The sequence below is a fragment of the Oryctolagus cuniculus genome, chromosome 1, assembly GCF_964237555.1.
Source record: "Oryctolagus cuniculus chromosome 1, mOryCun1.1, whole genome shotgun sequence".
Taxonomy (NCBI): Eukaryota; Metazoa; Chordata; class Mammalia; order Lagomorpha; family Leporidae; genus Oryctolagus; species Oryctolagus cuniculus.
In genome coordinates this window covers 6,837,655-6,862,914 of record NC_091432.1, presented here as the reverse complement: position 1 = coordinate 6,862,914, position 25,260 = coordinate 6,837,655, and the positions used below count along the sequence as shown (strand labels likewise).

Below are 25,260 nucleotides of genomic sequence, written 5' to 3'. Positions count from 1 at the left end.
CTGCTGGACAGAGCGGGGTGTGCTGGGGGCTCCTGGTCTGAGGGTGTGGGGTGGCTGCTGCTAGCTCCCAGCCTCTGCGGGGCCCAGGCACCACGCTGGGCGCCTCAAAGCGTCATCTCATTCCGTCTTTCCCTGAGCCCTGGGAGGCAGGTGTTGCCCCACTTCATAGATGGGATAAGCGAGGCTTAAGGAAACTGCCCTGGCACAGCGCTGGGAGGGAGCAGAGCCAGGGTGCACGCTCTGGCCTCGACAGCCCCGGCCTGCCCTCCAGCCTCACAGTCGGGGCCCACGGTGGCACTCCCCCGGGCAGTGACGGGATTCCCTGTCCCTCCGAATCAGCCAGGAACACGCAGGGCTCTCCGGCCCCGCCCATGAGGAGCCACGGAGCAGGCTCCACCGAGGTGTGGCTGCAGCTGGCGCTGGGCGGCACCCAGCAGGGCGCTCACAGCCAGGCCCCCTGTGTCTGCCGGGGTCTGCACTGCTGCTCCCAGGGGCCTGGCAGAGGTGTGCACCCCGGTGCACACACACACCAGTGACATGTACACAGCTGTGCATGTCTGCACAGGCACACAACACACATGTGTACACGTGCATGCCCACACGCCAGCGACATGTACACAGCTGTGCATGTCTGCACACACGCAGCATACACGTATGTACATTGACATACATGTGCGTGAACACATGCCAGTGAAATGTGCACATGTGTGCGTGCCTGCGCGCACACACGTGTGTGTCATGCAGTGCACGCACACACCAGTGACATGCACACAGCTGTGCAGGCATGTGCACACACAGCATACACGCACGTGTGCATACGACATGCATGTGTGCACCCACATCAGTGGCATGCACACGACTGTGGGCGTGTGCACATGCAACATGCGTGTACTACACACACGCACGCACAGGAAGGTCAATGGGAAAACCCAGAGCAGCCGTCGCCCCCAGGAGACGCGGCTTCCCTGGCCCAATCCCTTCAGCTGCAGCCGCTGGGCCTCTGCCTGGCCCCGTCCCGTGGCCATCTGTCCGCGGCCAGCCCTCAGTGAGGAGCCCCAGCGCGAGGCGCCGCGGCAGCTGGGGCCCGTGCCAGCCCGCCCTGGCTCCCGCCTCGGCCTGCCGCTGCCCAGCCGAGCCCCAGTCGCGCTCTGCCCCGTGCTCACCTCCTCGGGGCCGAGGGGGTCAGCGCTGTCCCCTGCCCACCCCCAGGCCCTGCCTGAGTCCTTGCAGGCCCCAGGGCCCATCAGCTGGCCGCGCATGTCACCGTCCAGGCACGGGACAGGACCTGGGTGCTGGGGGCGGGTCTTCACGGGGACACACCCTCTCAATGCCCACCGCAATGCACCCAGAGCCGAGGGGCCCCAGGGTGGGGAGGAAGGGCTGTGGCCACCCTGCCAGCCTCGTCCACGTGGAGGCGGAGGCGTCAGGCTGGGAGGGCGGAGCATGAGGAAGAGCGGGAGAAGCCTCTGTTCCTCCCACTGCCGCCAGCCAGGCCGGCCGGCAGCTCGCCCGGGACGACGTGCGAGAGGGCTGTGTGCCCTCCTCTGGGAGCTGCCCACCGGGGGCCGGCATGGCCAGGCTGGGTCTTTAAGGTCACAGGGCATCAGTCACTTTTTTAAAATTATTTTTCTCTCCAATGGTGAAAATTGTGGGTTATTTTAAAAGATTTATTGTATTTATTTGAAAGACAGAGTTACAGAGAGAGGTAGAGACAGAGAGAGAGGTCTTCCATCCGCTGGTTCACTCCCTAATTGGCCACAACAGCTGGAGCTGCGCTGATCTGAAGCCAGGAGCCAGGAGCTTCCTCCAGGTCTCCCCCGTGGGTGCAGGGGCCCAAGGACTTGGGCATCTTCCACTGCTTTCCCAGGCCACAGCAGAGAGCTGGATCGGGAGCTGGGACCTGAACCAGTGCCAGCACTGCAGGCGGCGGCTTTACCTGCTACGTCACAGCGCCAGCCCTGGCTTTTCTTCTTTTCTTTTCTTTTCTTTTCTTTTTTTTGACAGGCAGAGTAGACAGTGAGAGAGAAAGACAGAGAGAAAGGTCTTCCTTTGCTGTTGGTCCCCCCCACCACAATGGCCGCTGCTGCCAGCGCACCCCGCTGATCCGAAGCCAGGAGCCAGGTGCTTCTCCTGGTCTCCCATGTGGGTGCAGGGCCCAAGGACTTGGGCCATTCTCCACTGCACTCCTGGGCCACAGCAGAGAGCTGGCCTGGAAGAGGGGCAACCGGGACAGAATCCGGCGCCCCGACCAGGGCCAGAACCCGGTGTGCAGGCACCGCTAGGCGGAGGATTAGCCTAGTGAGCCGCAGCACTGGCCCTTTCTTTTTTGAGATTTTATTTATTTATTTGAGAGGGAGGGAGAGAGGTCTTCCATCCACTGGCTCACTCCCCAAATGGCTGCAACAGCCAGGGCCGGGCCAGGAGCCAGGAGCTCCATCCAGGTCTCCCACGTGGGTGCAGGGGCCCGAGCACCTGGGCCATCCTCCGCTGCTTTCCCAGGTGCATTAGCAGGGAGCTGGGTCGGAAGTGGAGTAGCCAGGGCTCGAACCGGCGCCCATATGGGATGCGGGTGCTGCAGACAGTGGCTTTACCCGCTCCGCCACAGTGCTTCCCAAAGCCCCTGTCCTTGGTCCCCTGAGGGGACCTCCTACCTCCCCGTGAAGAGCACCCGTCAAGGAGCCAGGGTACCTGGGACTTCAGCCACCTCCAGACACTGTCTGGGCCTCTCCTGAGGTCCCTGCCAGGCCTGCCAGGCCCCAAGGAGCCCAGCTCCGGCACACACACCAAGTTCAACACCAAAGGCACAGGCCGAGGCAGGCATTTGGGCTAGCAGCTAAGCCGCCACTTGGGACGCCCACATCCCTGTCAGCATGCCTGGGTTCTAATCCCGACTCCACGCTCCAGCCTCCTGCTAACGCACACCTTGGGAGGCACAGGTAACAGCCCAGGCAGCGGGGCCCGGCCCCCACGTGGGACCTGGCCGGAGACCCCGGCTCCTGGCTTCAGCCTGGCGCAGCGCCTGCTGCTGTGGCGTCTGGGACATAAACTGGCAATTGGGAGCTCTCTCTCCTCTCCTCTCTCTCTCAGCTTTTCAAATAGAATTAGTTATAAAAAATGTCAGGGGCCGGTGTCGGCGCTGTGGCACAGCAGGTTAAAGCCCTGGCCTGCAGTGCCCAGCATCCCATACGGGCGCCGGTTCAAGTCCCGGCTGCTCCACTTCTGACCCAGCTCCCTGCTAATGCACCTGGGAGAGCAGTAGAAGATGCCCAAGTCCTTGGGTCCCTGCACCCACGTAGGAGACCTGGAGGAAGCTCCCGGCTCCTGACTTCGGATCAGCTCAGCTCCAGCAGCTGTGGCCATTTGGGGAATGAACCAGAGGATGGAAGACACCTCTCTCTGAGTGTCTCTACCTCTCTAACTCTGTCTTTCAAATAAATAAAATAAACCATTAAAAAAAAGTCAGGGGCCGAGGTTGTGGCACAGCAGGCTAGGCCACCTGTATAACGCTGGTGTCCCCTGTGGGTGCTGGTTCAAGTCCCGGCTGCTCCACTTCCCATCCAGCTCCCTGCAGGTGCACCTGGGAGCACAGTGGAGGATGGCCCAAGTGCTTGGGCTCCTGCACCCGCACGGGAGACCCAGATGGAATTCCTGGAGCTGGCATCTGCTTGGCCCAGCCCCAGCTGTAGTGGCTGTTTGGGGGGGTGAACCAGCAGGTTGGTTTGTTTTTTCTGGCTAGTGGTGATGGGGGAGGGGACCCCCCCCCCAGGAGGGGACCCCCGCACCGTCCCTCAGGCAGAGAGAGCGAGAGGAGCCCAGGCTGAGGCCGCCGCGAGCATGGGCAGGACGGCCTGGCCGGGCTGCCCCATCTCAGGGCCCTTCCCAGACTCCCACAGGTCAGAGCTCACCTCCCCATGGCGCAGGGACAAGCAGGGCTGAGCCCCAGCCCAGGAGACTGAGCCCGGGGCGAGGTGAGGTCAAGTCCATGGGAGCCCACAGCAGATGGGAGTCTGTGGGGAGGACTCTTGAGACGTCCTAGGGAGCGCCGTGGGGCGGGGGGGGGAGACAAAACTCCCTCCAGGGTGGAGGGGAGCAGGGGAGGGGGGCGGCTGCTCAGGCTGGCGCCTGCCGCTGCCACCAGGAGACCGTCCCCGCTGAAGCAGGGGCTCCCGTGCCAGCTCGGTGTCCCAGCCTAAACTCAGAAACTGCCCCGAGGGTGAGCAGGAGGCGGCCGCCTGGCCTGCGGAGGAGCTGGGCAGCCAAGGGGGGGGCTGGCCGGGCCAGAAGGGGGGGGCAGCCAAGGGGGGGGCTGGCCGGGCCAGAAGGGGGGGTCAGCGGGTAGGCGCAGAAGCTCAGCATCGGGGGGAGGCCCCTGGTGACAGAAGTGCGACTGAGCCGTCTCCAGCGAGTGACGCCCCCCCAACCGCCTCTCCCGGTCCAGGCCCACCCTCCATCCCGCCCTCCTGAGGACGGACACCGGGGTCCCCTACGGCCTCTGTTCCTCGCGGCAAAAGCCTTAGCAAATCCAAACTCATCTCTTAACCCTGGGGGCCAAGGGCCTGGCAGGGCCCCCACAAAACAGTCAACCCTGGGGGTGTTTCCGCCTGCAGTCCCAGGAGCCGCCCTGCTCAACCAGGGTGGACTTGGAGGGCGGGGCCCTGAGATGGCGCTGGACTCAGCCGTGGGCTAGCCGCTAAGGCTTCAGAGTCGGGGTCCAATCCACCTGTGTCAGGGTCTGGTACACGCAGGCCGGGGAGGGGGCGGGGTGCTCTCCAGCCACCAAGGAGCAGACAAGGCCTGGGGTCAAGGGCCAGCCACCACCAGGCTGCTTCCCAGACCAGCTGCCCCGCAGCCCAAAGCCGTGCTCCTCCCAGAAGTCTGGGCGCCAGGGGTCTCGCCAGCCCCCGTGAGCCTCGTCTGAGCCCCCACCCCAGCCCAAAGCCAAGGAGGACCAGCGTCCCACGGCATCCGCCGAACAAACCGCGCGGGACTGTTAGAATTTGGAAAGTTTTTGTTTTCTTTTTCCCACACATTTCCGGGGTTGGGGTGTTTTCCAAGACTCAGACACATTTGTTAACAAAGAGAAAAAAAAATCTGGGGGAGCAGGGAGCCCGTGGGCGAGGGCTGAGCCCAGCAGTTCGACGCCCCGCCTCGCTCCCGCCCCTCCTCGTGCCCGCGCCCAGCAGGTGCCCGGCCGCTGCCCCTGGCTCTAGAGTATCTGCAATAAATATCTGTATTTGCCTTTCCCTCCCCCCGCCCCCACCCTGCCCCTCCAGCAGCTCCCACCAATGCTGGGGCACACGGGGCTCCAGGGAGGCCCCAGGCCAGCGCCTCCCCGGGTCAGGGGAGTGGGGGCGCCCGCGAGCGACCCCGCTGCCTGCCCAAGGTGCCGCCCTCCCGCCCTTCTCCCATCGACTGTGGAAACCCAAAGGGAAGAAAGGGAGAAACCAGATACACACCCCCCCCCAAAAAAAAAAAAAAAAAAAACTAGGCTAGGTGGTGGGGACAGAGGGAGGAAGAAGAGGAATGGGGGAACTGAACGGGGCGGGGGGGGGGGAGCGGACGCGTTACAAAACCCCAGGCCTTCCCGCCCAACCCCACCCAAATAAAATGTCACCCCTTAAAAAAATAAATCAGCCCAGGGCCGCGGGCGCGGGCGCGGGCCGGGCGGTGGGCAGCGGGAGGGAGGGGCCGGCGCGGGAGGGGGTTTCCTTTCCCTTTTTTTTTTCTTTTTTGCGTTTCCTCTCGAGGAGAGAAGCCTGAGGCCGCGGGGCGAGGTCCGCGGGCGGGCGAGGCGGGGCAGGCCGCGCCCGCTCACACGTAGTACTCCTTGTCTTTGTTCTTCTTGGTCTTGCTGGGCGTCTTGGGCGCGGCCGGGGCCTTCTCCTTGACCACGGCGCCGTTGCTCTGCGCCGAGTTGCTGATGTAGTTCCTGCTCTGGTCCACCTGGTAGGAGCCCTCGTCGCGGTTGCGGTACTTGTACATGGCGTAGAGCAGGATGAGGATGCACAGCGCCGCGGCCGCCACGATGCCCACCACCATGCCCGTGGTGCTGCTGGACTCCCGGATCACCTCCACGGCGCCCGGCGGGCCCCGCTCCCCGGGCCCCGTGGGGCTGGCTGTGGGCAGACGGGGGAAGCCGGGGGCTGAGGTCGCGCCGGGGCGCAGGGGCGGGGGCCTCCGCGGCTCGAAGGCGGTGGGGGCCCCGGGCCCCAGGGGCGGGTTCTCCAGCAGGGGCTGCAGCGGGTCTCGGTGGTTCATTTTGCCGGCCGGCAGGTTGGGGGCCGGGGCGGAGGGCGCCAGCAGCACCCCGGGGGCGCCCGTGGCCCCGTCTGTCCTGAGGTTGGGCCGGGGGGCGGGTTTGCGGGGGGACAGGAGGGTGGTGCGGTCCGTGACCAGCGGGAAGGTGGTGTAAAAGTCCTCGTCGTCCGTGGGGGGGAGGCTGGAGTCAAAGACCTCCCCGGAGGCGAAGCCCGAGGCCTCGATGGGCTCCTCGCAGTCGCTGTCGTCCCGCTCGGCCTGGCACGGGCCCCCCGCGGGCGGGCGGCGGGCCGCGGGCGGGGGCAGCGTGTCCTGCGTGGCGCCCACGCCCGTGAGGAACGGGTAGAAGGTGGGGGGCGGGGGCACGAAGGGGGAGCGGGTGGCCACGGGAGGGGGGTCTAGGGAGTCCTCCGTGATAATGGGCAAAATTAACTCTCCTCCTAGAAGAGAGAGAGAAGAGAGAGGAGAGGCGGTCAGCGCGGGCCGCGGCGCGGGCGGCACCGCACCACCTCATCCCCCTGCGCCGCCGTCGGCTTTGGGCCGCGCCCGCCCGCCTGCCCGCCGAGCCCTGCGCCCTACGCGGCGGCGGCGGCGGCTCGGGCGCCCTGGGCACCCACGCCCGCGCGCGGCGGCTCCCTGGCTTCTGCTTCATTATCTTTTCTTTTTTCTCATTTTTTTTTTTTTTGGTTCGTTTGTCTTAAGAAAACCAAAAGGAACAAAAAGGAAAGAAATTGAAAAGAAACAGAAAAAAAACTCTACGGCTTAAAGGCTTTAAAAACATACAACAGCAGCATTTAAACAACCTAACAACAACGACTTTAGGGCTTTTTTTCTAGATTTTTCTCTTTTTTTGCTTTTTTTTTTTTGCTTTTGCTTTTTTTTTTTAAAAAAGAAGATAGCATACCACGGAATTCAGGCAACTTACATCAACAAATAGGCCGTGTGATTTTAGCATGAAGAAAAAAATTACAAACAGAGCTGTGTAAGCGGGTTCTCCCGGAAAAAAAATAAGAAAAAACAACTTTTCCGTACAACGTTTCCTATCTGGTTGGTATCTCCCTCCCTCACTCTCTCTGCGGACATCTGCTCCTGCTGATGCTCTCTCCTCCCTCTCCCCCTGGTTACACACAGAGCTGGAGTCACGCACTGCAGGCTGGGGCACAGGCCTGTTACCACCACTGGGTGTCAGCGGGTCGGGCCGGGAGGGGCAGGGACAGGCTGCCGAGGGACGGCCCGCCGAGGGGCTTGGGGCTCAGAGGCCAACGGGCTGTTGCCCCCCAGAGGGGAGATGTTGAGGGTGGGAGGGAAGGGGTCGGCACCCTGGAACAAGGCCTGTTGCAAGGGACTCTGGGAGGCCAGTGCAGAGGCAGGGAGGTGGGGAGGGGCGGGTGAGGGAGGGAGGTGGGCAGGGCTGCTTGGTTCCTGAGCTAAGCCTAACTCCCCAACTTCCTCTTCCTTCACCCTCCACCGCTGACCCCCACTGACTCCCACCTCCCCCTCCCAGAACCCCCATGGGCCGCGAGGACCTGGCCAGAGCTTGACTCCTCTGGCCCTCTTATTATTGTTAAAACAATAATAAAACAACGGAAAGAAGAAGAAAGCAAAAAAAGAAAAGAAAATACATACACAGCCACCTGGGAGGGTAAAGTTGCTGAACCAGGGCCCAGGGGAGCCGGTGGGGAGGGCCTTGTGGGGGAGGGTAGGTCTCCCCCTCTCTAGGGCTGATAACTGGGGTCCCCTGGACAGAAACTACAATTCCCATCAGCCCTCAAAGAGTGAGAACTACAACTCCCAGGTAGCCTTTGGAGGGGCCTGGATCGTAACTCCCATCAGCCTCCTGGGCTTCCTCCCCAGCCAAAGTGCTGCCCTGGTTAGAAGGGAGCTGGCGTTGGGCCCCAGGTGGCTGGTGGGAGAGCTCACTGGTCTTCAGGGGACCTCTGGGTCTGGTGGGGGCTGGAGGTGTGCTCTTTGGCCCTTGCTTCCCACACAGCCTAAGCCCCGCCCACACCTGAGCACCTCTCCTTGGTCTCTACTGCATGTGGACTTCACAGACCACGCCCACAAGCACCACTACCAGCCCCTCTTCCCATATTCAACCTCGGGCCTCCAGCGCCCGGGCCACCTGCCCCAGCACAGCCCCCCGGCTGCGCCTCCACATCCCGGTGCCTCTTCTGCTCCCCCACCCGCAGCCCTGGGCCCTCAGCCGTTCAGACGCCTCCGCTGGTCCTCAGATCAGTGTCCCGTGCAGCAAGGCCGTCCTCAACCAGGCCAGCGGGCCCTTGCTGCTTTGCCGAACCTCCCCCCACCCCAGTCCTGGGACAGGGGATCACCTGCCTCCCGCGTTGCAAAGCCCCACGCTGCTGCCTCCCACAGGCTGGGCCACATATGAACACGGAGCAGAGCCCGGAGAAGCGTATTTTGTGAGGCTGGGACCATGCCACCCTGGTTCCCCGGGGACGGAGACACTGGCACTGCCCCAGCTCGCCAGGTGTCTCTGGGAGGCCAGGGAAGGGTCGGGTCTCACGCGGAGCCGGGGAGTCTGGCTCATCCACCCAGGCCTCCAGGGCCGCTTGCCTCACGGCTGGGACGCTGATCTAGAAGGCCACAGCCCTGCTCTGTCACTGAATTCTGTGTGACTGAGGTTTCCTCCAACCCCAGGGCCTCAGACTGCTCATCTACAAAGCCGGTGTATTGGGCTCCCGGCCCAAGGCGAGGCCAAGCCCAGCTCCCGTGGGCCATCCGTCCTCGCAGGCAGGCCCGGCACAGGATGGGCCAGCCCGCTGGTCCCTGGGAAAGGGGCCAGCAGCTGTCAGCCCTCAGAGGGGGGCTGCTGCCCCTCAAATGGCGTCACCCTGGGCCCCGACATGGCAGGGCCCCACCTGCTTGTCCCCTGGGAAGTCCCCACCACCGGCCTCTCCCTGGCCTTGACCTTCTATTCTACACCTTTCCCTGCTGCTAGTCCACTCATGCTCCCGAGTCCAGCCAAACACCTCCTCTTCCAAGCAGGCCTCCAGGCACCATACCCCTGTCCTGTCCTGGACTCACTGCCAGGAAAGGCCCAACGACCCAAGCCCCATCTGTCTATCTCTGTAGCACCTGGGGTGGGACCAGCCCCCTGCTCAGCCCAGCCCCCTGCTCGGCCTAGCCCCCTGCTCGCTGTTAAACTTTGCCAAGGGAAGGCTAGAATCTGGGCAGGGGTGGGAACCCCTCGAAAGGCAGAGCCGCTGAATGCTGAACCCGTCCCCTCCAGCATCTTAGGAGCCACCCCTGCCATCCATCTTCCGCGTTTGCTCCTGAAGCCTGCAGGGGCAGGGCTGCCGCCAGCTGGCCAGGGCAGACCAGCAGCAGAGTGCCAGGCCCGGGCCTGGGAGCCGACCGGAGGCCCTTGCTGGGGACGCGGCCTGCTCTGGGGGGGCTAAGCAGCTCCGTGCCACCTGCTCACACCCAGCTGGGCAGGCACATGTGCGCACTCCAGGCCTCCAGCCAAAAACAAGCCCTGCCCAGCCTGAGCCTCCACAGCCATCTGCCCCCAACTCGCCGGTCCTTGGTCCACAGGGCTCCCGGGTTCCCCTCGTGCCGCCGCCCCCGGCAGCCGAGCCCTCCCAGGCCCCTGTATCTGGGTTGTTCTTACAGCCCCAGCTCCCCCTGGGCTCTCTGGACCTCTGGCTGCCCAAAGCTTTGGCAGCACGTCTCTGAGGGCCCCTGCCCTCCCTCACGTCCCCTACACCGCCATTACTCTGGCTCGGTGACCCTTCTCCTGGCGGCTCCTGGCGCCCACACCACTTCCTCCCCGGGGCCTGGACCCATGCTCCTGGCGCCCACACCACTTCCTCCCCGGGGCCTGGACCCACTCCCTCTCTCTGCCAGCTAACAGGCTATGGAGAACCCACAAAAACCCACAGGCACCCTTCCTTCCCCACGCTCACTCAACACGGCCTCGGCTCTAGGCAGTCACGTAACAGGCAACGTAGGGAGCGGGGCTTCCCTGGGTCATACCCTGGGAGTTCTACACCAAGGGTGCTAACCGGGATGGTGCCCTAGGAGCCACTGGAGTCTGGTAAGACCCCAGGCAGCCTCCGACCTCTCCCCCACGCCGAGCAGCTGCAGCACTGGGAGAATACTCCCAGGTGCACGCTCATCACGGGGCCACCCACCCCCACTCCTCTGCTTCCTGAGAGAGGGGACTGCCATGCATGCCAGTCTCAGTTGCCAAAAAATTCCATCCTGACCGAGGCCGCCAGCCCCTCCAGGCACCCCTCCCCGCCAGCATTCCTTTGGAGATACTGAGGAGCTGAGCCCACTCTGCCTTCGGGGCCCAGAAGTCCCCTGACTGGAAACTACCCATGAACCTCATTCCCACCCAAGCAAGCTATGCTGCCCCCACCAGTGTCGTCTAGAACATGGCCGACACGCTGGTGGAGACTCCGTCCACCAGCCCTGGCGGCCCGTCCAGGCTGGCAGGGACAGAAGGTGACAGGCCTACAGGACATTTGGTAGAGAAAGGCAAGCCCCTGTCATGGAGACAGCCAGCAGGTGCAGCACCTCTGTACACAACTGCACAGAGCCGTTCTCTCCTCCTGGTGGACACGGCCCTGGGCGGGCAGAGGGCTGGCTGGAGCCAGCCCTGACTCACCTGTTGAGCGGAAAACAACCTGCACCACCATGGATGATGCCCCACCCACTCCGAAACACCAGCAGAGGACAGCGGCCAGGCTGGACACAAGGAGGGACGCTGTGGATGAGCACACAGGCGCGCCCACGCACGCCCGGAGGGTCTGTGTTTCTGTGCACCCGGGTACAGGTCCCTAAAGCACATGTGTGCGTGTGTATGTGTGTGCGCGAGACCTGACGGAGCTGAGCACGCGTGCCTTACGTCCGAACACACATGTGCATGTGAGCTGACCTCTGGCCTTGTGGGCACTGCAGCCGATGAGCCTGGGTCTGAGCGCCACGTGCATGTGTGAGCATGTTCATGGGCTGGAGAACTCGCAAGTGCGTGCAGTGGACCCGTGTGGGCTTGTGCAGGGCTCGATGCGTTGAGTTTTTTGGTTTTTGTTTTGTTTTGTTTTGTTTTTGACAGGCAGAGTTAGACAGTGAGAGAGAGAGAGACTGAGAGAAAGGTCTTCCTTCCATTGGTTCACCCCCAAATGGCCGCTACAGCGGCACGCCGCACCTACCCGACCTGAAGCCAGGAGCCAGGTGCTTCTCCTGGTCTCCCATGGGGTGCAGGGCCCAAGCACCTGGGCCATCCTCCACTGCACTCCCGGGCCACAGCAGAGAGCTGGCCTCTGGGGCAACTGGGACAGAATCCAGCGCCCCAACCGGGACTAGAACCCGGTGTGCCGGCGCCGCAGGCAGAGGATTAGCCTAGTGAGCCGCGGCGCCGGCCAATGCGTTGTGTTTTGACCCCCGCTGTGAAGGTGCAGGCGAGCGGGCGGTTCACCTGCTCACGGTGCTCGTGGTAGAGCCTTTGAGGAGTGGCAACAGTCGGATAAGCGGAGCCCTGAATCCTGGTGGCCTCGCAAGCAGAGGGAGTGACACAGCCACGCGCGTGCTCCTGTCTCCTTCCATGCGGTGCAGGGTGCCGCCTTGGGACCTGGCCAGAGAGCAAGCCTCCCACTGTCGAGTGACACAGCCAAGGGGGACGCCCGCGCGAGCCTGTGCTTTGCTGTGTGCAATTTCACCCTTCAAAACTGGGGGCCAGGTGAACCTTTTTTTTTTTTTTTTCTGTATAAAGCAGCCTCCCTCGGTTATTTTGTTGTAGCAATAAAACAGACTAATGCAATGTCCTTCTCTCCTTCTCCTGGGCGGCTAGACTACATGTCCCAGCATCCCTTGCAGCTAGTGCGCTGTGGACTGAGCAAGGGCACCGCTCCAGCAGCTCCCCGCGTGCCGCCCTCCATGCTGTTCTTCCTTGGAAACCATGACTGCAGATGGAGGAGGCCCAGTGGAAGCAGTGGGTCCTACAGCACCCTTGGGGTTCAGCACCTAAGTGAGAAACTTCTCTTGACTCAACCACTGAGAATCGGGGCTTGTCTGTTACAGAAGCGAACGTCACCTTAACTGATAGAGACCCTGGCCCCAGAAACGGGTGTCGTGAGAAGCAAACCCCGTGCGCTCCCGTGACGACCCAAGGAGACAGAGGGAGCCCAGCAAGACGAAGGCCGCGTGTCACAGTGAGAACATGGCACACACCGCTCGTGGCGACCTACAGGGGGGCAGTGACCATGCCGGCTTCTACTTCCTGCTTCTGACGACACATTTAAAGAAAGGGGCAGGCAGGAAATGACTGGCTTATGAGCAAAAATCCAGGGAACAGACACAGACTAGACATGTGGGTCCTGCAAAGCCACCACTTCCAAACCCCAAACCGTAAGAGAGACGGCGCCAAGAGGCGTCGGGGGACAGTGGCCGGCAAAGTTCTCGCCTGCACAAGGACTCAGCCACGCGCAAGGCCCAGCTTTAGCATGCGGCCCGCCGTCCACTGTTTCCAATGTCCTCAAGCCAGTGACCACCATGCGAAGAGAAAGGGTGTTGGCAGTAGGCTCGAGAGACGTGTGCGGAAGAACTCGCTGTGGCTCCTGTGGCTGCTTGAGCCCTGGACTATCTTTGGACCCTCAGGAGTAGGGTGACAGTGCCATGGTGCCCCCCAAGGTGGCTGTTTTCCCCAATGCCCTCTCCACAGGTGGCCATGGAGGGCAAGGGTTGGGAATGACCTCCCAGAGGGCAGCGGTAGAGTTTCGGGAACAAGCCTGCCTGAATTCGGGGAGAATGCAGCGCCGGTCTGCCTGTGTGCACGTGTGAATCTGAGGATTTTCTCAGCGCTAGAAATGAGGAGCTGTGCGCGTCACCACCCTGCCCTGTTTCTAACAGGAGGCGTCACCGCAGGGGTTGTCACCACCCTGCCACCACATCCTGGCTGCAGTGGAGTGGCCGCCACCCCCTGGGAGACGAAGGTTCTAGCTGGGTTGCCTCTTGGGGTGGCGTGAGTGAGCCTGGGGTTGGGAGGAGGAGTGAAACAGATCCTTAGTGACCAGAAAGCCAGACTGTGGCACTAGCTGGTCCCCAGGTCTGTCTGTTTCCTCCTCGGGGCACTGCCAGGCACAGCGGCCACCCTGGAGGAGGTGCACCCACCTCCCAGCCCACAGCAGCCTCCCCCCACCAGAACTGGGGCAGGCGCGCTTGAAAACGGTGCTGCCACACGGTGGAAGGGGACCAGGCCCTGAGTCACCGCCTGCAGGAGAGCCGCCTGTCCACCAGGAGCGCCCATTCCTGCCGCCCAAGAACGAGAAGCGCGCGGCTGTGTGTCACAGCACAGATGGCGCGGGGTTTGTTATAGCAGCGAGCGGTACCACAAGAGCGGCTGCAGTTCCACAAGAGCGGCTGCAGTTCCGAGCTCATCTGTGCTTCCGCGCCCTGTGCGACCCAGCCGGCGAGCGCCACGGAGGGGCGCGCTTCTGGTGAGGCACACACAGGGTGAGCGCCCGTGGCTGCTTCTCTGGGCCTGTGCACACGTGAGCCTTGTGACTCTGAGTATCTGTGCGTGGGGATGGCTGGGAAGAGCTGTGTGCACTGTACATATGTGTGTGTGTGCGCTCTGGGGGTCTGAGGCATCACCTATCGCCTGTCGCTGAGAGCACGGATGTGGGCCCAAGCAGGCTTGCGTGCGTGTGCGCACAGGTACTGCGTGCGCCTCCGTGGCCTGAACACATGTACTTGCACTTCTACAGGCAGAGGCCTCTGTACGTGTGCAGGCTTCTGTGCGCATGAAGCAACACGTATGTGTGCACAGTGAGTGTTGCCGGGGTGCCCACTGCCTGGGGGGCTCACCACGCGTCTGAGTGCGAGCATGCATTAAGTACGAGCCCCGAGGGTCTCCTCTCACGGGACAGAGCGGATGGCTCAGGCCTGAGGCTGGACAGATGCGTGCACGTGTGTGGACCCCTGGGGCCGGGAACACGGCCTGCGCCTGAGAGTGCGCACACGTACACCGTATGGCTCCCAATTCACCTGGGAGCCTCGTGCACACGGCACCGCCCCCTGCAGCTGTAGGGGCACCTACAGTGACACGCATGCACCTCTGTGCGCCTGGGCATGACGTACACTTCTGAGAGTACACACGTGTGCATGCTCGTGTGCACAGCTGGATGGGTCTGGACCTGCACACGGGTCTCTATGGTTCTGAGATATATGTGGGTAGCTGGAAGTCTGAACATGTGTGTAAGACTCTGTGGACTGCATACATGAACATGGGGCTGGGAACAGACGTGTGGTCGGGAGTCTACAGACATGTCACAAAGCATGGGCCTCAGCACATGTGTACACATGCTTAGATCGACCGGACTATGACATGTACATACAGGTCTGAGGACACGTGTGTGCTTTTGGACATATGGCGTGTGTGAGGGTGCCTCGGGGGTCTGAGTGTGATGTATGCATAGCTCTGAGCAAAGCAAATGCCTTGGCAGGTTTAAGACACATGGCGGGGCTGGCACTGTGGTGCAGTGGGTTAACGCCCTGGCCTGAAGCCCAGCATCCCATATGGGTGCCGGTTCGAGGCCTGGCTGCTCCACTTCCGATCCAGCTCTCTGCTGTGGCCTGGGAAAGCAGTGGAAGATGGCCCAAGTGCTTGGGCCCTGCACCCACATGGGAGACTCGGAAGAAGTTCCTGGCTCTTGGCTTCAGATCGATGCAGCTCTGGTTGTTGCGGCCAATTGGGGAGTGAACCAGCAGATGGAAGACCTCTCTTTCTCTCTCTCTGCCTCTCCTCTCTCTGTGTAACTGACTTTCAAATAAAAATAAATAAATCTTAAAGAAAAAAAGACACACGGCGCCTCAGGTGTGCACCTGTGTTCGCTGAGCACATGTGCAAGTGTGAGCCCCTGGGGACTCGGCCCGTGAGCGCCAGCGGGTCTGGGCCCCTCTGTGGGTGCTTCTGGAGCCCTGAGAACACACACGCAGGACTGCACGGCCTGGGCACCCGCGCCTGCCTTCGTGAGCAGAGCTCTGTACTTCCATGGTCTCAACAAGCAGGGTCGTGTATGGAGTGCCAGGGGCCTGGGCACACAGGAGACTGAGCGGGCGTGAGTGGCGTGGGTGGAGCAGAGGTGTGCATGAGGAAGCCTGCTGGTCAGTGCATGGGCGTGCGTCTCTGTGCGTCTAACCCTGTGGTGTGTGTGAGCTCTTCCCGTGGACCTCCTGGGGCACAAAGGCCGGCCCAGAATGCAGCGCGGGCCAGCCAGCTGGGACGACGGGGCGCCCCACGGCACATGTGTGACCCCTGGAAGGTACTCCCACACAGAGGAATGTAAGCAAGACCCTTCTTTGGCTGGGTTGCCAACAACCACACTGGATGATCCACGGGGGAGGTGAGGACTTGGGGCTTTTGGGGTGCCCAGGTGAGGTGAAAGGGTGGAAAGGTGCACAGAGCATCCCAGGGCCCCCCACCTAGACCGGGAATGAGGAGTCAGAAGCTGGAAGGGCTGCAAACACTGAGGTAGGCGCTGGGCAGCCGCTGTCTCCAGCCAAGCTGCCCCCACCCCTAATGCTGACCTTGGAGCCAAGGGGGAGCCTGGCCCTCCACGGGGAGGTGCTGGGGGGCATGGCACGGTCTACACCAGCCTGGGGGGTATGGCACGGTCTACACCAGCCTGGGGGGCATGGCACGGTCTACACCAGCCTGGGGGGCATGGCACCAGCCTGGGGGGCATGGCACGGTCTACACCAGCCTGGGGGGCATGGCACGGTCTACACCAGCCTGGGAGGTCCTGGAGTCACCCTGGTCCTTGCCTGGTCTCCCTCGGGATGAGATACAACTTCCGGCACGTCAGTGTGGCCTGGGCGTGGACGTGCACACACGCGTGCCCGGGGCCCGGGGAGCCCGCAGGTGCTGACCGCCTGCGCACGGGGCTCCCGTGGGCACTCTGCCCCTCCTCCAGATCTTGCTTCCCAAGCAGGGTGTTGGGCTGGCCCCAAGCCCTACCCTGGCAGCTCCTGGCTTTCTCTGCCCCCACCTCACGTTGGCACTCCTCTCCCGGGGGGAGACCCAGATATCGGTGAACTCACAGAGCTCCAACTGGGGGGGCAGCTGCTTCTTACCCTCCCACCCCAACACACACCGCCAGCACACATACTCAGCGTCCCACCCAGGGCCCTGAGCAGACCCTGAGCCCTGGCTGGGAGGCTGAAACCTCAGGAGATAGAGTGTGGTCCTGCTGGGGCCCAGGGTGCACTGCATGTCCCTGTGTGGTGACCATCCGGCCCGAGACAGCCCTCTTAGGACCCAGGGAGAACAGAGACTCCTCCTGTCACCAAGAGCTGCCATTGCAGACTGCATGGCCAGGGGCACAGGCGGCAGGGCCAGGCAGTAGCCCCTCCTCACGACCCTCACAATCCCTTGTCCCGTGTCCCCACCCAGGGCTCTCATGAGCCATTCGTCACAGCCACTTCGTGCAGGCCTGTGCGCTGGGCGTCGATGCTGCCAGAGGCCCAGAGCCTCTCGGAGCAACGGTGAGGTTGGGTGTGCATGCGTGAGGTGGGGGCAGCTCCTGGCAGAGGAGCAGAAAGCACAGGCCCCGGGCTCCGGGAGGGGGGCTTCCCAGCCCAGCAGCTGGCGGCTCCCCCCACTGCCCCTGGGCACAGGGAGACACAGAGGGCAACTGGGCTGCCCTTGGTCTTTGAATCCGAACCTCTGCCTGCCCCAGGGCTCCACAGCTGCACACAGGCCCTGTTCCCTTCTTGCCCCACCCACACTCTTTCCATTTGGTTTGACTCTCTTCTGGCGCTGGGAGGCCCCCCAGGTTAGATTCACAGGAGGAGGGTACACTGCCCACCTCCTCACCACATCCCCGGCCTTGGCCCTGCAGGCACCTGCCCCAGTCCCCAGCCCGATAACACCAGCAGCCCAGGTGTGACCACCGTGCAGTCACGGAGGAGGCTCTGGGAAGCCGAGAGAGAGATGGGCAGCCTCTCTGCTCCCACAGCCTCCTCTGGAAGCCGCCAAGGCCCCTGCTCCCCATGGAGAAATCTGGCCACACCCACTCTCTGCCTCCCAGCTAGCCCCACCCTCCCTCAGCTCCTCTCCGCTCTGCCAACTTGCCCAAAGAGCAGCCCAGCACCCGGTATCCACTGCTCCACTCCAGCCCCACCCATGCAGCCAGCCCCACAGCCCACGCCTCCAGGGAGCCCCCATGACCTCCCACCAGTCCTGCTCTCTCCTGCAGAGGCTCCCCCACCGGAATCTAAGTCAGGCCCCAGGCCCCAGTCGGCCCAGGAGACTTCAAGGCCCAGGAGGCACCTACAGAGCTGCTGTGCGCTTCCTGCCCACTTGGCCCAGCAGTCCGGGAAGTGTCCACCCTGGGAACCCTTCAGACCAGAGCACCAGACCCCTCCCTGGGACATGAGGAGGGCTCAGGATCCAGGATCCACTGTGACTGAGAGCACCCAGCCTCGGGAACTGATGGGAGTTGCAGTTCTGGACCCAAGAGCTGATGGGAGTTGTAGTTCCCCATCCTCAACCCAAGGACTCATGGGAGCTGCAGCTACTCAACTTTCTAAGGAAAAGTCTCCCTCTTTCCCTCCCAGCACCCCGTAGCTGTCAACCCCAGGCTAAGGACCTCTCTACCTCTGAGGGGTGGGGCACCAAAAGGCACCTGGCCAGAGGGCACTGGCAGGACCTCTGGGTGGGGAAGTTTGGGTGGGAGAGGGGACTGTCAGGGAACGCTAAGGCCTGGCATAGGTCCTGGGGCTTGGGCCAGGTGACGGGGGAGTCGCCCCCCTCCCAGCAGTGTCGCAGTGGGTCCCGGGGGGGGGGAGGGGGGAAAGGCACTCACCAGTACTGGGCTCGCACTCCTCCAGGTCCTCGTCATCACTCGGACACTCGGCCGAGGCCACCAGGAGGTCATCTGTGTTCTGGAGAGCGAGAGGAAGGGGTAGGGAAAGACAGGGTTCCAGGTGGGTCAGCAGACCCACAGCCACCTGCGTCAGGGCTAGGGTTGGGGTTAGGCACAGGTACCCGCCCTGGGCTGAGGCGGGCAGCCCTGCTCCGAGCCCAGCCCCCCGTCATGTGCTGGGTGACCTTGGGGCTCCATCTCCCCGCACACAAAGGGACGTTGGCAGCGCCAGGCCGCAGACCCCCACGGCTCCCGAGGACCAGTGAGACAGCACATTCGTGCTTCATGTTCCCGGGAAGCAAGCGGGTCTGCACGCCGGGCCTTGGACCTTGGCTGCAGGTCCATCAAGGAGACCAGAATGCCTCGGGCCAGCACGGGTGCAGCAGGGGTGGAGGGGTCTCCTGGCTCCCCCTTCACCACCCCATCATCTCTCACCTCTCTCCCAACCCCCTTCCCAGAGCCCCGAGAGACAGAGACCGGGCTGCACACAATAATTAGGGCTGCTGTTGCCATGACAACAGGAGTCGACTTTGTCAGCATTTTCTCTCCTGATTGCTAAGAAAGAGAATTCCCAAGGTGAGTGAGTGTGGGGGGCAGGGGGGTGCGCAGGGGGTGTTAGGGAAGAGACCCAAGAAGGGGACATCCAGTCCAGAGGGAAGGGGCTGAGGGACTGCGGGGTGGGGAGGACAGGGCCAGTCCGGAGGTCAAGGATGGGCGGATGAAGCCTCGCCCCTGCTGTTCTTCACACCTGATCTTCAGACGCCGCCCCAGGGCAAGGTGGGGCCTGGAGGGCCCGGCCTCCCCCTCTGCACTCCTGCCACCTCAGCTCTGGTGAACACTGTGGGTGCTTCTCCTCCCCAGCCATGACCCCAGGGTGCCCCTTCCACCTGGACAAACTGTCCATCTTCCTCCTCTGAGGTTGGAGGCCCCTGCCCCCACAACCTAGAGGACACTGGGCATGGGGGGCCCAGGCCTTGCTCTGGGGGCTCCCTGCATCCCAGGGCCAGATCCCCAGGCACTCCAACCCGGTCTTCTTGGGAGTGAAGACAGAGAGGAGGAGGCCCAGGCTCATCTCTCTCACATGGGTGAGCCTCAGCGGCCCAGCTCCAAGCTCCCTGCGCAGGGAGGAGGGGCCGCCCCTTGGCTAAAGGGAGAAGCTGAAGGCGGGGACGCATCTCGTGGCCACCCCAGATCTCTCCCTCACGCTGGGAGGGCTGCAGTCCCATTAGGCCTATAGGCCTGATGACCACAGGCAGTGAGGAAGGGCACGGGGGTGAAGGCAGTGTGGGTGCAGGGTGGCTAAGCAAGGCCAGATGTGGCAGGTGTGAGCCCTCCCTGAGCCAACGGTTAAGGTAGGCATTGGCGGCATCACCCACCAGAGCCTGGCCTGGGCTGCCCCAGAGTCACACAGGGCCCTCACTTCCCACCCCAGCGGAGACTCACTCCCAAGTGCAGCCTTCCCCTGGGCGTGGCCTGACCCAGGGAGCCCCTGAGCAGGCGGGATGAGCACTGGGGGTGGGGGTGGGGGTGGGGGTGGGGGTGGGGGTAAAGCACAGGAAATTGTCTGTGCCGACACCCCCTCCTCGGACCCGCGGGCACAGAGGAGGGCCCTGGGTCCCCAGAGAAGTGCAAGCTCAAGCTCACAAGGAGGACCGTGAAGGCCATGAAGGCCATGAAGGCCATGAAGGCCAAGGCCTTCCCCACACAGGGACTCCAGCAAACAAGGAACGCTGCCCCTGGCCACCTGCTGGTGACCACATCAACCAGCTTCAACCTCAGGCAACACCCTCTAGATGCCCACACAACACAGGGCGCGGCTAAGATCAGGGAGGGGGCACAGGGTTCCTTCTGCCCTCACTCAGGCAGGTGGTCTTCCCTGGTCCAGCTGGGGCACCAAACTCCCCCTCCACCCTAGCAATGATCCCACACTAGCCCTGGTTACCAGAGCAAAGGGTGACCCCCCCACCTCACCGAAACCATCGCCGTGACAACAAGGTTGGGGCCAGCAGCCTCCAGGGTCCTGTCAGACCTTGGACCCGCTTGGACCCACTCCTGGGCGCCACGGCCCCCACCCCTACCGTTTGTCCACTGGCCTGAGGGGCCTCACCTGGGTGGTGCTGTCCCTCAGCGTGGGGGAGCGGCCCCGGCGTGTGGTGGTGGTGGCCATGGTGGTGGTGGTCTCCATGATGGTGGTGGCCATGTCGGCCAGCAGGGTGGTGGCCGTGGTCTCCGCACTGAGCAGCACGGACGGCCCCTCCCCCACCAGGCGCAGGTGACCCTCGGTCCGCACATTGGGGTCGCTCTCGGCGGCCAGCGCCAGCACCTTGAGCCCATTGTAGTAGAGGCCAGACACCTGGCCCTGGAAGGGGCGGCCCTGGTCCCGGCCCCCGATCTTGATGGCGGCCTGGCTGTTGAAGATGGTCAGCTGGCGGCCTGAGGGGAGGGGGCGGGGTGACAGACAGGGAGGGCAGGCGGGAAGGGATGGGGAGAATGGAGGGAAGCCGAGGGGGGAAACAGGTGGAAGAGGAGACCAGCAAGTATTGGGGAGGGGCAAGGGAGGGGCAGACAACCAGAGGGAAAGTCCTTGTCAGCCACGGCCCCTAGCCCAGCCAGGTGGGGCCCCCAAGGCAACACGGGCTGGGAAAGGGAGCCCAGGCACCCCCTTTCCCCCCAGATTGCACATGCCTTCTTCACTTTGCCCCCTCCCCCTCCAGGGCCAGCATCACCCCTCCTTCCTCTTCATGTCAACCCCATCTTCGCCCTCTGCCTCCCCAAACATCCCACTCCAGAGAGCATGGAGCCATGGAGAGCAGCAGACAGGAGACAAAGAGGCAGAGACAGAGCGGGCTGCTGCTCCGGCCAAGGTGGGGCCGGCAGGTGAGCACAGGCAAGGAGGCGAGAGGAGGGTGAACGGGATGTGGCCCCCAACGGGGGTGGGGCTCCAGGCCCTCTGAACCCTGGCCCTCCTCCCCTGCCAAGGCCCAGCCACCACCTGGAGCCCGCCCCTGGAGAGCAGAGCCCGCCAGAAATGGAAAATGTTAAAGGGACCTCGCTTCGCTCGCTGACAGCCATAAAAATCCGCTCCAGCTCCAGTCTCGCTTGGCACTCGGCAGTGTCACCTTAGCATTCCCACCTGCGTGGGGCTTGGCTGTTCCGTTCGTTTTCAGTGGATCTGGGGGTCGGTTTAACCCTCTGAGTTTGTTGTTTTGGTTTGGATTTTAGAAAAGAGATTTATTATGTTTAAGTTTAGATTTAGCTTTGGTTTTGGTGTTGCGTTTTTTGTTGTTGTTGGGGGAGGGGGAGGGCAGAGGGATGAATACGTTGCCCCCTCCTCCCCCGGACCTTCAGCTGCTGGTGCTGGGGGTTTAAGACCTGGCTTAGCCCTTGTTAGCCTCTGGTTAGTGCCTCGTTAAAGATCTGGTTTAGAGTTAGGTGCCTGTGAGCCCTGCCCCAAGACCTGGGCTGAGGACAGTCCCCCTTGGGAAACCCTCTTTGGGAACTCAGCTTCTCAGGGTCGCCCGGCCTCGGGGACACCCAGCCTCCGGCCGACAAGGGCCACTGCTGTGTCTCCTCAGCCCCCTGGCCCAGCCTGTACTACCCTAACGCACACACGCGCCTCCAAGAGAGGGAGACAAGACTCAGCACCTCCCAGCTCGTGTCACCGTAAACCTCTTTACGGCGAAGCGTCTCGTGGGACCGTTTGACAGGACATGGAACGGGAAAATGGATCCCTTCCATAAACATTTAGTGAGCACCTACTGACAGTAAGGTACAGCTGTCCCTTGTCATCCACGGAGGGATCCCAGGATCCCCCACAGGTCACAAAATCTGCAGGTGCTCTCGAGTCCCTTATGTATGGTGGCAAAAAAAATATCTGTATCGGTTCAGTACAGATGCAAATTTCTTGCAAGTGTTTTTGATTTGAGGTCAGTTGGATCTGTGGGTGCGTGTGGAAGCAGCTGGATCCCCTCCAAGAACTCCCAGACCTGGTTCTCCAGTACCTCCCTGCTCCCTCCTTCCTCTCATCCTGGAGACGCGCCTGTGACGTGGGCTGAGCGAGGGTGACTATCCCTGGCCCCCGACCAAGGCCACAGAGAAAGTGGGTCCTCCTTCCACACTCCCAGAAGCCTCCTCTGTCAGCTAGAGAACGCTCAGACCTGCCACTGGGGAAGGACAGCCTGAGGTCCCCCCATCTGCACCCCAAGTCCCACCCCCTCCCCCTACCAGGGCCTGCCCAGCTCTCCCGACCCTTGGGGTCACAAGGTGTCCCGTCCTCAGCCCAGGCTGCTCCCTTGGCCTCTCTGATTCCGGGAGAGGGAGGTGGGTAACGGAGAGGAAGCCACATGAGGTGTCACAAACGTGGTCCCCCGTGGCCCCTGCCCCTGCCTCCACCTGCCATGAACTCCTCAAAGGGTTAAAGTTCACCCCGCTGGAGAGGGCAGCCCATGTGGCTGGGGCTGTAGGTTTTAGCGATGTCTGTTACAGTCCCTTTAACTTTTTGTCCTGTTTTGGATTTATCACACCTGGTTATCAACATGTTTAGGCCCCCCTCGTGGGGGGGGAGCTGACGTTACATCAGGGGTTTTATTGGGGGTAGGCCCCAGTGGACATTTAAAATCACAGTTATCAGCTGGTTAAGTGGAGGTTTAACAGTTCTACTTCCCCCCTAGAGTTTAGCCTTAGAGGTACAGAGCTCGCCCCCCTCCGAAGGGAATGGGATGACTTTGCCCTTGGCCCCCAAATTCCCTTGTTGGCAAGAAGCCTTCTCCCTCTCACCCACCGCCTGCGGGCCTCGAGGGGAGCCCCCTCTGTCTTCCTGAGCAACTCAGCAGGCCCAGACATCCCTACCGGACGACCACCTCCTGTCCTGAACCCCTCAGCCTCTTCTCAGCGTGCCCTTCCAAGGGGCCTCTGGACCACTGTGGGCCCGTCCCAGAGAGAGGGGTCCCAGAGGCACGCTGTCTTCGGGGGTCTTTCCTGTAGGATCTCAGGCCCCCATCTGCCCCTCCTCCCCAGGTGGCTGCGGTGAGGCCTAGCCAACCCCCTTCAGGTCTCGGCATCAGCTCCCCCTGCTCCCCAGGGCCTCCTGCCCCTAAGTGCCCCACGGCCCTTCAAGGAAACTTCCGCGGGACCCTCAGGCAGAGAGCGCTTCCCCCAGCCTGCTTGTGGTGGTCGCCCTCCTCCCATTCTAGGTTCAGACAGAGACCCCAAGGCCCCGCCCTGGCCCCAGGTCACCACCCTGAAGTTCCCAGTCCATTGGCTCCTGGGGGAAGGGGCGCCCTGGCCAGACGGTCGGACAACGGTCCCTGCAGGGGTGGGTGCCGGCGAAGGCACCGAGAGGGAAAGAGAGCTCTGCACCTTTAAGTTAGTGGTTTAAAGTTAATTAGTTAATTAATTCTGGTTAATTACCTTTGTCGAGCAGCCACTCATCTACTACTCGACCAAGCCGGTAGGGGATTCTCTGTCTAGCAATCGCCAGGCGTTCGTTATCAAAGTTTCCTTGGAAAAGTTTAGAAAGACAGTAGGTTTCTCAGGCGGCGAAGTTCAAAGTAGTTAGAAAAGTAATTATGCATTTCTCAGGAGATCAGAATAAGCAGCGACATCCAACGGAAAGAGGGGGGACGTGAGGAAGAAAAGGTGGGTCCCTCTGCCCGGGGTGGGGGCCCTCCCTGGGCTCCGCCTCGGGAGCCTGCCCCACCCTGGGGTGGAAGCAACCCAAAGAAAAGGAGGGAAGAAGGGAGGAAGGAAAGGACACAAAGAAAAGGCAGCTGGAGGGTCGAAGGTCAAAGGTTAAACAGGTTTATCACTGGTAGAGGCCCCGATTCCTTCCCCGTCCCGAAATGGGGCATTGGGGCGGGGCGGGGCATTTAGCAGGTTTAAGTTGGGGGCAGCAGGCATCGTGGCCCAGCTGGCTACTGTGTTTAGAGGGTGGTTTAGAAGTGGGAGGGGCAGGTTAAGCGGGGGTTTATGCGGCATTTAGGAGGGGGTCGCCCAGCACGCGCATTTAACAGTGAGATTTAAACCACGTTCCCAAGCCATCACAACCCCCTTGGTCTCAGCGGTCGACTCCCAGCTGCCCCTCCTCCCCCACCTCACTCCACTCCTGGTCCCCCCATCCTAACCCTCTCTAGGGCTCCGGAACCCAACCCTGCTGTCCCTGCAAGGTGGGAGGGACACCCAGCGGTGTGGCACCTGGTGATGGAGCCGTGATGGAGCCCCGCCCACCAGCTCTCTGCGGCCTCCCGCAGCCCTCTCACCTCGGCCCTGAGCGGCCCTGAGCGGCCAGCCCTCCTCTGCTGCTGCCAGGGGCCCTGCGTTCTGCACTCGGGACGCAGCCTCAGCAACCCTCCCTCCCTCTCCTGCCCCGCCAGCCCCTGCCCCTTCTCCAACCTCTTCTGCACCTGCACACGGGGATATGTGGCTGCCCACCTCTGCCTCTCAGCCCCCAGGCTCCAGCCCCTGGAGATAGGGAGGATGTGTGTGTGTGTGTGTGTGCACACCTCTGTGGAAACAGGCTTGTCAGTACCTGGGCCTGCCTGTGTGCCCCCTGCCCCCCCATGGACTGTGCGCAAACCTGATGAGCAGCAGTGGAAGGGAAGGCGATTTCCTTTGGGAATCTGGCTGCTCCTCCTTTACAAACCACTTCCATGCTGCTCTGCGCGCTGGTGGGGCCAGGGGGCTTCCCCTCCCACCTCCACCCCACCGCTCACCTGTGCAGAGGTCTGGACCTGGGCCTGCCTGTGTGCACCTCCCATGAACACGCACGCGTGTCCGTGTGTGCACAGGTGGTGCCTGCAAGGCAATGAGACTCTGCCTCCCCAAAGATTCAGGACACTCCTGTTTAAGTGGAAAATGGGTCATTCAAATGCGCATGTCCTAGAGGAAGAGGAGGGTGGGAGATGGAGGAAGGCCCAGCAGGTGACACCATGCACAGAAGCCCAGCTTCCTCCTCTGCTTCCGTGGACAATTCCCTGGACTCCCCCAGTACCACCCCCCACCTTTCGGGGGTACAAATGGACAGAGAGGCTCCGACATGACTCATCAGAGGGCCCACACCTTGTCACTAGGAGATTCGGGATTCAAAAACCAGGTCCTGCGGACTTGGAGCCCA

At 62.5% G+C, this 25,260-nt stretch overlaps 1 protein-coding gene across 28 annotated transcripts in view; it reads right to left on the bottom strand.

Annotated features, from left to right (window-relative positions):
- Nucleotides 1-4,990: 4,990 nt before the first annotated feature.
- Nucleotides 4,991-25,260, bottom strand: part of NRXN2 (neurexin 2) — a 110,077-nt gene continuing 89,807 nt past the window's right edge. For 14 of the 28 annotated variants that reach the window (XM_070068859.1, XM_070068867.1, XM_070068879.1 and 11 more), the window contains 4 exons: nt 23,559-23,648; nt 20,257-20,582; nt 18,090-18,168; nt 4,991-6,698 (listed from right to left, as the gene is read on the bottom strand). In XM_070068859.1, the coding sequence (XP_069924960.1) occupies nt 5,812-6,698; nt 18,090-18,168; nt 20,257-20,582; nt 23,559-23,648 (1,382 nt within the window). In that variant the 3' untranslated portion in view covers nt 4,991-5,811. The remainder of the gene's footprint in view (nt 6,699-18,089; nt 18,169-20,256; nt 20,583-23,558; nt 23,649-25,260) is intronic. The other 14 variants (XM_070068909.1, XM_070068913.1, XM_070068917.1 and 11 more) reach the window with 3 other exon arrangements.